General features: G+C 40.6%; 1 protein-coding gene across 12 annotated transcripts in view; it reads right to left on the reverse strand.

The window, feature by feature from the left end:
• Nucleotides 1-12,413, reverse strand: part of NFKB1 (nuclear factor kappa B subunit 1) — a 136,530-nt gene that overhangs the window by 85,563 nt on the left and 38,554 nt on the right. For all 12 annotated transcript variants that reach the window (XR_004983020.2, XM_045570387.1, XM_036410292.2 and 9 more), the window contains one exon: nucleotides 10,696-10,794. Coding sequence is in view for 11 of the 12 variants with exons in the window: in XM_045570387.1 (XP_045426343.1) it covers nucleotides 10,696-10,794 (99 nt within the window). In the remaining variant the exon portion in view is untranslated. The remainder of the gene's footprint in view (nucleotides 1-10,695; nucleotides 10,795-12,413) is intronic.

Here is a 12,413-nt window from a genome sequence, read left to right on the forward strand (position 1 = left end):
TTTTAACTACTATGTCACACATGTCTCCACTTTAGCAACTTATTTGGTTTATTCAGATCCTGCAAAGTCCCTGGTATTATATAACACACAAATAAAGAACCTTATACAAAGCAATTAATTATCTTCTCTTGATCTGACTATTCTCATTGGGGTAATATCTAGGCTGTGATCTCATATCAGTTTTCCTTTTGAACTCTTGCAGTGGTATGCTAGAGTTGGCTTGACCTGCTCACAAAAGTTGATAAATTTTCAGAAATTTTGCAAGCCAGTTGACTTCATGCTGATAACTTGAAACTGGCCATGGTGGGAATATTTACATCAAGGAAATAGACAAATGCTACAAATCAGGGCTTATTTTGTTTCCTAGAGAACCAATTATTAAAGATTTACTAGCATACCACAGTATTTAAGGCCCATCATCCAGTCAATGGAGAAATAAAATAGGAATTACTTTCTTAAATAAATTATTAAAAATACTGGAAAACTTTTCCAACTTGAAACATTTTCTACTACTCCCTAAATATATAATAACTAGAGGTCTGGTGCACAAAATTTGTGCATGGGGGGTGGTCCCACGGCCCAGCCTGCACCCTCTCCAATCTGGGAACCCTTGGGGGATGTCTGACGGCCGGGATCGGGCCTAAACCGGCAGTTGGACTTCCCTCTCACAATCTGGGATGGCTGGCTCCTAACTGCTCACCTGCCTGCCTGCCTGACTGCCCCTATCCTCTCTGCCTGCCTGATGCCCCTAAATGCTCCCCTCCTGCCTGATCACCCCTAACCACCTTTGCCTGCCTGCCTGCCCGATTGCCCCTAACTGCCCTCCCCTGCCAACCTGGTGGCCCCTAACTACCTCTGCCTCAGCCCCCAAACTGTGGCTTTGTCTGGAAGGATGTTTGGAAGGATGTCTGGTATAATTAGCATATTAACTTTTTATTAGTATAGATGCTATATAAGGGAACATCATGAGTACATGTAAATGTCTTTCCCAATGCACCATGGGCTAGAGTGGTCATTATCTTATACTTTCAGGACCCCTGATTTTTAAGCTTAATGCTATAACATACTTGTAATGGGTTGACTAGTGTTCCCCCTTCCAAATTCATGTCCACCCAGAATCTCAGAATGTGACCTTATTTGAAAACAGGGTTCTTGCAGATATAATTAAGATGAGGTCAACTGAATTATGGTGGGACTTCAATGCAATGATTGGGATCTTTATAAGAGAGAGGAGATGGAGATTCAAACACAGAGTGTTAGAAAGAGGTCAGCCATGGGCAGAGAGGCAAAAATTGGAGTGATGAAGCCAAGCACTGCCACAGATTGCCAGCACCACCAGAAGCTGGGAACAGGCAAGGAAGGATTCTTCCCGAACCATCAGAGAAGTATGGCCCTGCTGACAACTTGATTTTGGACTTTTAGCCTCCAGATCTGTGAAAGCATAAGTTTCTGTTGCTTTAAAACACCAGTTTGTGCTAAATTGTTATGACAGCCTTAGGAAACTAATACAATACTCGTGCAAATGTTTATATGTATAGTGCATAAGAGAAAACAGTTAAGGAGCCTAACAATCCTATATAATAAAAGGGTAATATGCAAATTGACCAAACGGTGGAATGACCAGAACACCCTCTGCCTCTTCCCCCTGGCCGGCCCCACTTCCAAGCGGGACCCCCCCCTCCCATGCATGAATTTGTGCAGCGGGCCCCTAGTCATTCAATAAATTCCTTTCTGGACTCCTGCTACCTATAAGATTTTCATAAGAAATCATGTGTTGCATATAAAAGTTAGCTTTTGGCCCAGCATCTGGATTCAATCTCCCACCTTAATAATTAATAATCCCGGAGAAAAGAAGGACATGGAATAAACAGTCAAAGCAAAACTGAGTAGAGAGGTTGCGCTGAAAATAAAAGGGAACTGGTGAAGCTTCTGTGTAGATCCATGTTCCATAAACCAATCGGCAAAGTTTCCATCCAATACTCAAAATAATGTATATACAAATAGAAGCAAGTATTATTTTTAAGGACTTACTAGGTACCATGCATTGATCAGCTCAATTTATACATATACATATGAAGTACATAGCAGTTATCTCAATTTTACATATGCAGAAAATGAGGCTTGGCCAGGTGAAATAACATCACTGGTTAGTCGCAAAGCTAGGAATCAACATCATGACCTGCCCCGACTAACTGACATCAGAGCTAATCTTTAAAACCTAAAAGTGTGGTCCACAAGCCACCTGAACCTCACCTCAGACCTAGAACCCCTAAGTGTAGGACCAGCAACTGCAGCTATATCACTTCCTTCCAGCGCTTGAATTAGACACTGGTTACTTTCTCCTGTGCCCTGCACCTCACATTTCCTTTCAAGTTTCCTGTCTCTCTGTGCCGCATTCCGCAACATTACTTCAGATTTATTTTTCATTTTGGTAATTCTTTCTTCCACTGTCCGTAATCTTGATTTTAACTTTTTCACTGAGTTAAATCCTTTCTGTGATTATGATTGCAGTTTGGAGAATCTCTCTTTCTCTCCCCCACCCCCTACCCCAGCATTGGATCATAAGCAGTTTTCCATGATGTATAGAGCCTTCATAATTATTTTTTAAAACTGTGGCATAATATTCTATCCCTGATTATACTATGGTTTACCTAGTCCTTTATCTGTTGTTGAACCTTGTCATTGTAAGAAATGAATCCTTAGAAATTATCATATAGTCCCAGGTTGGCTAAATGACTCATTGTGATATAGCATGTGTGGAGTGGGTCCCAGCCATCTCTGAGGTTAGAGTATTCTTGGTGATTCTGATGCATGTCCATGATCAAGAAATGCATATTTAAAGAACCTCCATGAGCAGAAATGGACCCTTAACATGATGATAATTCACGGTTAAGAGTGTAAAATCTTAAATCACACTGCTGAACTGCAATCTTGGGCTCCCTCTCTGAAAGTCCGTGAGACCCAGGGTAAGCTTTTTTATTCACTAGGCTTCCTTCCATCTCCTCATTTTTCAAACGAGGACCATGGAACCTACCTCAGGGGTCTACTGTCATGGTTAAATGAGATGATGTAAATAAGCTCAGCAAGCTATCCTTGTAATCATTCTGTTGGGTAGATGAGGACCTGAAAGTGAGAGGCATGTCTGTGAAAGTCTGCACGTGCTCCCAGTCCACCCTCCTGAGACCCCACAGAGGTAAATGGAGGTGAGAGGACTCTGATCTGGCATCCACCTGGAGTGTCAGGAGAGGAGACTGTGCCTGCAGGGTTGTTTACAGCCTCACCCCTACACCTGCTGACAGGCTGAAAACGTTTCTCTGTGATGGAGGAGGGGTTACACATTTGGGGGTGTAGTACTTGGGTATATTCTCATCTTAACAAGAAGAATAATCAGTATGTGAGTTAATGAGACCTGAATTCCTGAATGGAATGAGGACATGCTATGCAACCTTTACTGGGGTTAGAAGAAGCCATCAGAGATTTGCTTCAGCATGAGCAATGGTCCTAGGAACAATGATGCATTTAAGGGAGAAAAATGGGAATGGCCAACAGAAAGTCCCCAAACCAGGACCGATAAAATGAAACTTGAATTCAGGCAATTTGTAAATTCCAAGAACTTATGGTTCTAATCACTTCTATGGACTAAATTTTCACAGCTATGATCTGTGCTAGAAATTTCCCCTAGTAAATAGCTTCCTCTCGTTTACAATGGAGACTGTGAATATATACAGTGAATTTAGAATTTAGAGGGCTATTAAAAAAAAAAATTCTACAAGGCAATATTTTGTTAGAGCAGGAACTGACAGTACTCAGTGAATACCTGTTCAGTGAATTTGTTTTCTGTCCTTTGGCTTCAACCATTATTGAATAATTTCATGCTGAATTTATGGAAGAGCAAGAGAGAAAAAGCCGGGAAGCCTAGTCACCTTTACTGGCTGTTGAGACCAAGTCTCTTTCTACCCTACAGCTGAAGCAAGGGGAGGCTTTGCTGGGCTCTGTGGTGAGCAACCTGAAGTATTTCAACTTGCTTACAATGGGTAAAAATGGGTAAAAATGCAAAACTATAAATATAAGATTAAAAAGTACCAAAATTAAAAATAAAAAGACATTTATATACACACTAGAGGCCCAGTGTGCGAAATTCATGCACCAGTGGCCTGCCAGGGCCTCCCTTCCCTGGCCGCCTGCCGCCACCGCAGGTTGGGGCAAAGGTGGACAGGAGGGAGGAGCTGTGGGCGGGTGACTGGCCCCACCCCCTGGTCAAATGTCCCTTCGAACTCCTGGTTGAGGGGACAATTTGTATATTAGGCTTTTATTATACAGGATTAGTTTTTTAACTAGCTATTGTAAAAAAACTAAAGTAACGTGTATTCTATGACAATGGTTAACTGTTTGAATCTTGCTCTTTGAAAATCTGATAAAAGGACATACTTATCTCCCCAGAAAAGTGTATAAATACATACACAAAATGCTGCATATAAATTCAGAAATTCAAAATCCTCTGAAACCACCCAAAGGGATCCAGTTTACAAAGCCCTTCTCTTCAGTATCCACTGAGTGGCCAGATTATTATGACCTCTGAACGCGTAGTATATATATTACATATGTATATTATATATATATGAGGCCTGGTGCATGAATTCCTACATGGGTGGGGTCTGGCCAGCCTGGCTAGGGGAGGGGACATGGGCAGTTGGCTGGCCTGCCTGCTGGTTGAACTCCTGGTCGAGGAGACAATTTGCATATTAGCCTTTTATTATATAGGATATACACTGAGTGGCCAGATTATTATGTGTTCAGAGATCATAATAATCTGGCCACTCAGTGTATATAACACAGGGCTCTATCCATAGGGAATACAGTGATTTTCCATTATTAACATAGGCAAATAGAGAACAGCTTAGGAGTGTTGATGGAAATTTTAATAAATGCTATGGATCAGGTTCTATATGCTTGCCTAATTGATTGTTGGTTATCTTCCCTGTTTTTTTCAGTAATTGAATCAGATTCCATTATTCAAAATTGGTATTACAACTAGTTCCTTAAAATGGCAAACCTCCCAAACCAGACAAGTCCAAACAAAGGAAAGGAAGGTTATGCAAGGATATGTGATATCCTTAAATGCCACAGCAGATCAGTCAGTCTTTATTTGACCTGGACAGAAACTTAGCATTTAGGATTTTTCAGTGAAAGGCACCAATAATTGATTTGAAAGTAATTAATTTTGGCAGGGGGGTGGGAGAGGACAACAAAACAGCTGCTGTTGACCTCACCATTTCACCATATGCCTCCGGGTCAACTTAAAACACTCAGAAAAGAAAACATAAGTGACAATCAGCTTGCAGAAAACATGTGATTAAAAATCGGCACACTGCCCTAACCGGTTTGCTCAGTAGATAGAGCATCAGCCTGCGGACTGAAGGCTCCCAGGTTTGATTCCAATCAAGGGCATGTACCTTGGTTGCGGGCACATCCCCAGTAGAGGGTGTGCAGGAGGCAGCTCTATGTTTTTTTCTAATCGATGTTTCTAACTCTCTATCCCTCTCCCTTCCTCTTTATAAAAAAAAAAAAATCAATAAAAATATATATAAAAAATAAAAATAGTCACATATCATCAGCTATGTTTCTAGTTGTTGTTATCCATGCATTTGATACTGATAACTAAAGAGAAAATAAGAATACCACGGGCAAGCTAGCTGTATTTTAGAGTCAAGGCTCCCGGTGCTGATTTCTGTTTGGCATGGGGCGAGCCCCACTGGAGGATGCCACCTCAGCTGCGAATGGGTGCTTTCAGGAAGAAAACAGGGAGGTTCTGAGGCCCCGTGGGGCTGCTCCGGCTGGCACCTGTCCACCTCTGTGAAGAGGAAGGCAGTTGTGTTTGATTAATAAAAATCTCATGCATAACTTTCGGGAAAAAGAGGGAAATGAGCCTTCCCTGGCACTCCTTGTTGAGTCAAAGACAGGCAGGGACAAGCTTGGCCTCAAGGAAGGTGCCTGTGCTCTTCTGCCAGCCTCTGCCATTAGGAGCTCCCGATGAAATCAGTACTGAGGAAACTTTAAAGGGAAACTTTATAGGACAGCATAATAGATTTTTAAATGTTTAACAACAAGAAGTTTTATTAAAAAAAAAAAAGGAAAGAAAAGCAAGACATAAGAGCTAGACTGCATATTTACTTTAGATTTTTTTCTATTATTATTATTATGATTTGCTGTAAAAGTCAGAATACTCTGCTCATTGTGAAGTTTTATCTAGATGGTAAAGAGGAATCAATAGGATCAAAGTGAACACTAATCTTCAACGAAGCCCAGCTTTAACCCTTCTTTGCCCTGGTAAAGGACGAAGCCAGTGGAAACATTTCAGAGAATGAAGACTCAGAATAGAAGCCTATGCCTGAAGAAGGAAAAAGTGGTGAATGGGTGGGGCTTTCACTGGAACTAGGTTTTATTTTAGAAAGAGGGAGAGCGCTCAGAAGCAAATTCTTATGTTAATGTAAAATGTTAATGTGCATTAAATTGCGATGGTGATATCAGGTGTCTGTTATTAAGTGAACAGTTTTTCTCTATGCTTGAAATCCTTTATAATGAAAACAGTTGTTAAAAGGGAATGTGACGACTTACACAGCAAAACTCTAGAAAGCTAACTGGGGTTCCCTGACCTGAAATAAACATGCAGAGCACCAGGTGGTGCGATAGTCTGAGTTCTAGAAATAATCTCAACAAAGTAAGACAGTGTCTAAGCTGAGCCTACAGAGTTTCAAACACGGGACAAAATTCAGTAGAAAAAGGAGGGTCGGTGCAGCCTCGTAGAGTTGGTTTTAAAATGACTTAACCTGTGGAATATGTGGACAATCAGCAAGAGGCTGGGCCTAGCAGGTTACACATTCTCATGGTCTGAAAAGCAGTTACGGGTCTGCACCCCCAACCTCAGCCAGTCCCCACGGCTTTCAGGTGGCCCCGACCCTCTGCTGCTGCCTGCATGTGACTGAGGGCACGCTGAGCCACCTGCCTTTCAGGGCCTCTCAAGGGAGCAGTGTGATCTCAGAGGCATGACAGGTGCAGTGGAGAGAAGGGAAAGAGGCTGTACTGGTTTGTAGGTGAGGAAAAGGCAGAGCCCATCACATTCCACAGTTAAGCCTGACCAATGTACTTTATTAAGTACGTAGTGTATGTAAATCTCAGAAATATTTTCCCCCAGTCAATGTAAATGCCCTCCCTTTGAAGTCCCTGTGGAATAGATTGCGGAGTGTAAGTGGGGCACTCGCCCTTACACCTCCCTCCACGGACGCTGGATAAGGACCAGTCCATAGAGGCTCCCACTGCGCACACAGGCTCTGCAGGGGCGCTGCCTTGACTGAACCCCTCTCCACTTTCACTTTCCCTTCTGTAACAGTTGATGCCAAGAGCCAACAGAACTCATACGTTAACTTCCAGATATGCAGTTATCACAGAGTATGGAATATTTAAGATATATTTACTTCTCTTCTAGAACCTCTGAACTAGCATAGGTGGGTATATATAATATATACTCTTTTCTTTCTCAATTTCCACCTATGCTAGTTCAGAAGTTCTAGAAGAGATTATAGTCACCATGACCATCATCTTGAAAATAAGTATCTACCAATAATCAGGAAAGGTACATTTGCCAAATAATATACTTAGGCAATCCCCTGTAACCTACGACCACAGCTTTCGAGTAGAAAAGCGTGCACAGGACAAGGTTAAGGCTGACTGGACACTGCATCCGGATGGGTGGTTTATAAAGCAGGGTGGTTTTGCCTGCCAGGGGACATTTGGCAATGCCTGGAGATACTTCTGGTTGTCCCAGCTGTAGGGATGTTATTGGCATCTGGTAAGTAGAAGCCAGGGATACTGCTAAATATTCCATAAGGCACTAGAAATCCCTTTACGATAGTGTTTTCTGGCTCAAAATGTCAACAGAGAGAAGTTTGAGAACCCCTGGTCTAGCTGTGTCTGTCCACAGCTTTCCTCACAACCTCACCTAGAGTGGGTGCCTCATTACCTACTGCAGAGCACAGGTATAGTTGTAAATGTCCTCCCGAGAGGAGAGAGGAGACATACAATGAGGGCAAGCCTTTCCTCTGCAAACTTTTTAAAGGGATTTAAAACCCCCCTGTAAACAGAAAGGTCACTCTCATCTATTCATTATGAAAAGACCATTGAAAGTGATATGGGGAGAAGAGCTCTGGAGAAAATGTCTTATGGTTGTTGCTTTCTCTTCCTCCTTCCCATCCTTCTGCTCAAGAGCTCCTAAGATAAATAAAATTACTTCCTTTAACTGTAACAAACAACAGAGTTATTTAAACTCCCAGTGGACGAGAGCAGGCTAGAAGAACACTGCCAGCTTGTAACAGACCCCTACACTGTTCTTCCTCTTCTTATAACTGGATTAAATGTTTAATGTTTAATAGATACATGCAGAATTAGTAAATAAAAAAGAAATGGGTAGCTAGAATAATAAAGCCATTAGCTGAAGTTTAATAATGACCAATTTATACATGTGGATTTTGACTTCCTTTAGTATCAGTTGTTTATATATCTGTATATCCCACTGATTATTAAACTCATTTATACAGAAACTATAATCTGATAAGAATATCTAAGGACCATTGAGTTATTTCATTTCTAATTATTTTGTAAATGTAAGGCAGCAACCACCACATGAGAAGACTGAGCATAAATGGATGCAAAAAGTTTTTAATTAGATAACACACTTACAGCAAAGTTAATGAACGCCATATACTTGTTAGTATCAAAAATGGCTACTCAGCCACAAAAGACCAGAGCAATAGAAGTAAATCGCTCATGAAAATACTATAATTTATATTTTTGTACAGAGCCAGGCTAGAAAAAACTCCCAGTGTCAACGCTGATAACATATATCTTTCTATTATCCTATCACAAGTATAAACATGAACACATACTAAATATATATTTATATACTGAATATACAGTATACATACATATGTATGTATGTATATATGTATGTATGTATATGGCACATAGATACATACGTTGAAAAGATAAGTGCTGGATCTGATTCCCTAATATCTGAGGCCCCTGAGCCGCTCTCTCCCTTTTTTCCAGAGTTATAATTCTCTGTCCCTATTTTACCATTGTCCTCCCACAAACTGCCCTCTCAGTCTTTGCCCGAGCAACCCAAATGCACACATTCCATGTGCAAGTTCAATGAGCAATAGTCAGCTGTAGGATAAAGAGCCACAGTCTTGTGAGAAAGGCAAGTTAATTCTTCTCTTGGAGCCTTAGCTTCCTCATAAGCATTAAACATTTAACTTACTAGGGTTGTTATGAGGATTAGAAGAGGTAATATATGCAAAGCACTTGGCAAATCTTTGGAGCTTAATAAATGCTAATTCTCCTCTTTCCTCATGTAGATTCCAAAGACTGTGACCATAAGAGTGTCATCTCCTCTGAGCTAAACACATTGTATTTACCCTGCTCAATAACCCTGAAGAAGAAAAACATCTTTCATTCCACAGGAGAGCCAGGAGGCTTAAAATGCAAATGTGATTGGCAGAATCCACACTCGATAATATGGGTGGGTTTCATTCAAAAAGTAAAGAATGACATCACAGTATTCTGTATTTTGTTTCAGAACAGGGGTAAGAAATTAGAAAGATCTGGGCTAGAAGTGGGGAGGAGAAAAGGGAAGAAACAAGATGCAAACCTGGCAACCAAAGACAAATTTCATTGACATCGTGATTGTCCTGAGGGCCTGTCCTGCTGTCCTTCACTGATTCACAAGAACACACACAAACACTGAGGCCAAACGTATGTTATCTCCTAAAGGGTACATCTTAGTGGGCACTAAGATGGTAACCTTTTGCTGAAGCCTTGAATTATTGAACAATACAAATTTTTATAAACAATGAAATTGCAATTGTTGGCAGGTTTATCCCCAAAACCATTATCAATCAGTCAACAAAACATGGCACCATTTATGAAAGTAAAAAACTCAAATTAACTTAAATAAAGATATTCTTCTTAAATTAACAAACAGAGAAAGAACCTGAAAGTGTGTAAAGGGTTTGACCAAGCACACATTCATCAAGTGTTGCATCATCAAGAGAGACATTCCAGGGACTTCCACGTGTGAATGTCCATTTGCCAAGCAGAGACCCTGTAGTACTTCCAGTCTAAGAGACTCTACAAAGCATATACCATCAATATTTCTGCATTTCACATATTAGGATACTGAGGATTAGAAGCGGATAACCTAGTCAAAGCCATGCAGATAGTAACAGTCTGGACCTAAATGCATGATCTTAAATACTATGCTATCCAATCATACCCTCAGTCATCTGTTTCAACTTTCACTAAATCTCTAAAAAGCTGAAATCAAGCGCTTCTTTTAAAGATTTCTTAATGTATCAAGAGGTATACAGTTAAAAAAAAACCTTTAAAGTGATGAAGGAATAGTAAAGGTTGGTTAGCTAAGGTTGAAATAATTTCTACTGAATGGAAATAATAATGAGGTTTCAAAATCTGTCACTTCTGTTGCTAAGAGACACATTTCTATATGAAAATTATAACAATAATTATGTGAGTATTTCAGGTTGGAGGTAAAAGCCAAATGCATTCACGTAAAGCAGTTCCTCACTGGCACTGCTAGGAAATCAAATCTTCCAAAGCCCACAGAGGAAGTCATCATGAACTTACTTTGACCTGAGGGTAGGACTTCTTGTTCTTTTCACTAGATGCACCGGGGAGTCCGCCATGGGATGGGCCTTCACAGACATAACGGAAACGAAATCCTCTCTGGAAAGGTGAGCACAGAGCCAACACATTTGAGAAATACTTACTCAAAAGTACCAGGACAAACTATATACAAAGTTTTAATTCATTTGTTGTATTAGATAAGAGAGAAAAAAATAAGAAATGTGTGGAAAAGGATTATGACAATGAAAACCACTTTTCCCATAATCTTACTATGAACGTTGAGGTTAATTGGTATTTTGTGTACTGGTGGCTTTAAAGAGCGGTCCCTAACCCTGTAGAAACTCTCCTGCTATGCACAGCTGGGGAGTGAACTGCTGAAGAGTTAGTTTAGCCTTGGACTGGACATGCTGCAGCTTGTTTGAACCAGAGCTTCTTCATCTCAAATTGCCGCTGCCAAGCTCTGAACTTGGCCATATTAACACTCCAAGTTATGCTTCTTTGACTCTTACTTAAAGGAATTCCTTTATCTACTCTGGTTACAGTTGGTTCAGCAGGGAATACAGAAATGCCTTGTTAAATATAGCATGTCAGTGCTGTAGACACATCCTATGCTAGATGCCACATTTGGCCAGTTTCTCTCAATAATTCAGAAGATAAGATTTTTGATTATTGGTATTATCAGGCTCACACTCTCTATATGAACTGACCTGAATGAGTCAAAAACCAGTCTCTTTAAATATTATTAACCCAAGAATTTGAAAACTGTTGCAAATCAATGCAGAGTTAGCCGGAAGTCTTCACTATATGAACTACTGTGGGCTAAAAAACCCTAAGTCTTATATTTTTATAATCTATACAAATGAGACTGGACTAGACTACATTTAAGACCTATCCCAGTTCTAACATTTTATGATTTACAAAACTAACCATTATAATTTGTATACAAAGAGTAAAATAAGGGCAATTATGAGAATGGGTCTCATAATCTTAATATTAAGGGTACTTTCAAACTATTTCCTGAAAGATGCAACTTTATAATGATGTAAGCCAAAGTGTGGCAGCATTAGTCGTTTATAATTATACAATCACTAACTGGATGGTTTTCTCAAATTCACCCTTTGGTGAAAAGAGTTTGTTAATATACTTTATGTAATAACCTCACCTGTCATTTATTTTTATTGTGCGACTGACTTCATTTACACAGTGCTAGATCACTAGGCCATGAGGAGCTCCTTACACCCACTGCTCCCTGCTGGGGCTTCTACCCAGCACAGTCACAGCAACTCTGATTTTTTAAAATATATTTTTATTGATTTCAGAGAGGAAGGGAGCGAGAGAAACATCAATGATGAGAGCGAATCGTTGATTGGCTGCCTTCTTAGGGCCCCCACTGGAGATCGAGCCCACAACCCGAGCATGTGCCCCAAGTGGGAAACCAACCATGACCTTCTGGTTCATAGGTTGACGCTCACTGGCTGGGCAAACACTAAGGTTTTAACAGCTTTGAATTCATCCATCCATGTAAAATGTTCACCCTCCTCAGGCTGCACTACATTTCATTATTCCTTGTGCAGGGTCCTGGGATACAGTCTCTGAGTGGTCCAGGGGTCCCGAGTGAATTTAAATCTCTGGCATCTGGAACTCTCTGAGATCTTCCTGATTTTCAAAGATGCTCAGCACTATAGCATGCTTCAGGGGATGAAGAGGGCCTGAAGTAA

This window comes from Pipistrellus kuhlii, unplaced genomic scaffold (assembly GCF_014108245.1).
Source record: "Pipistrellus kuhlii isolate mPipKuh1 unplaced genomic scaffold, mPipKuh1.p scaffold_m20_p_1, whole genome shotgun sequence".
Taxonomy (NCBI): Eukaryota; Metazoa; Chordata; class Mammalia; order Chiroptera; family Vespertilionidae; genus Pipistrellus; species Pipistrellus kuhlii.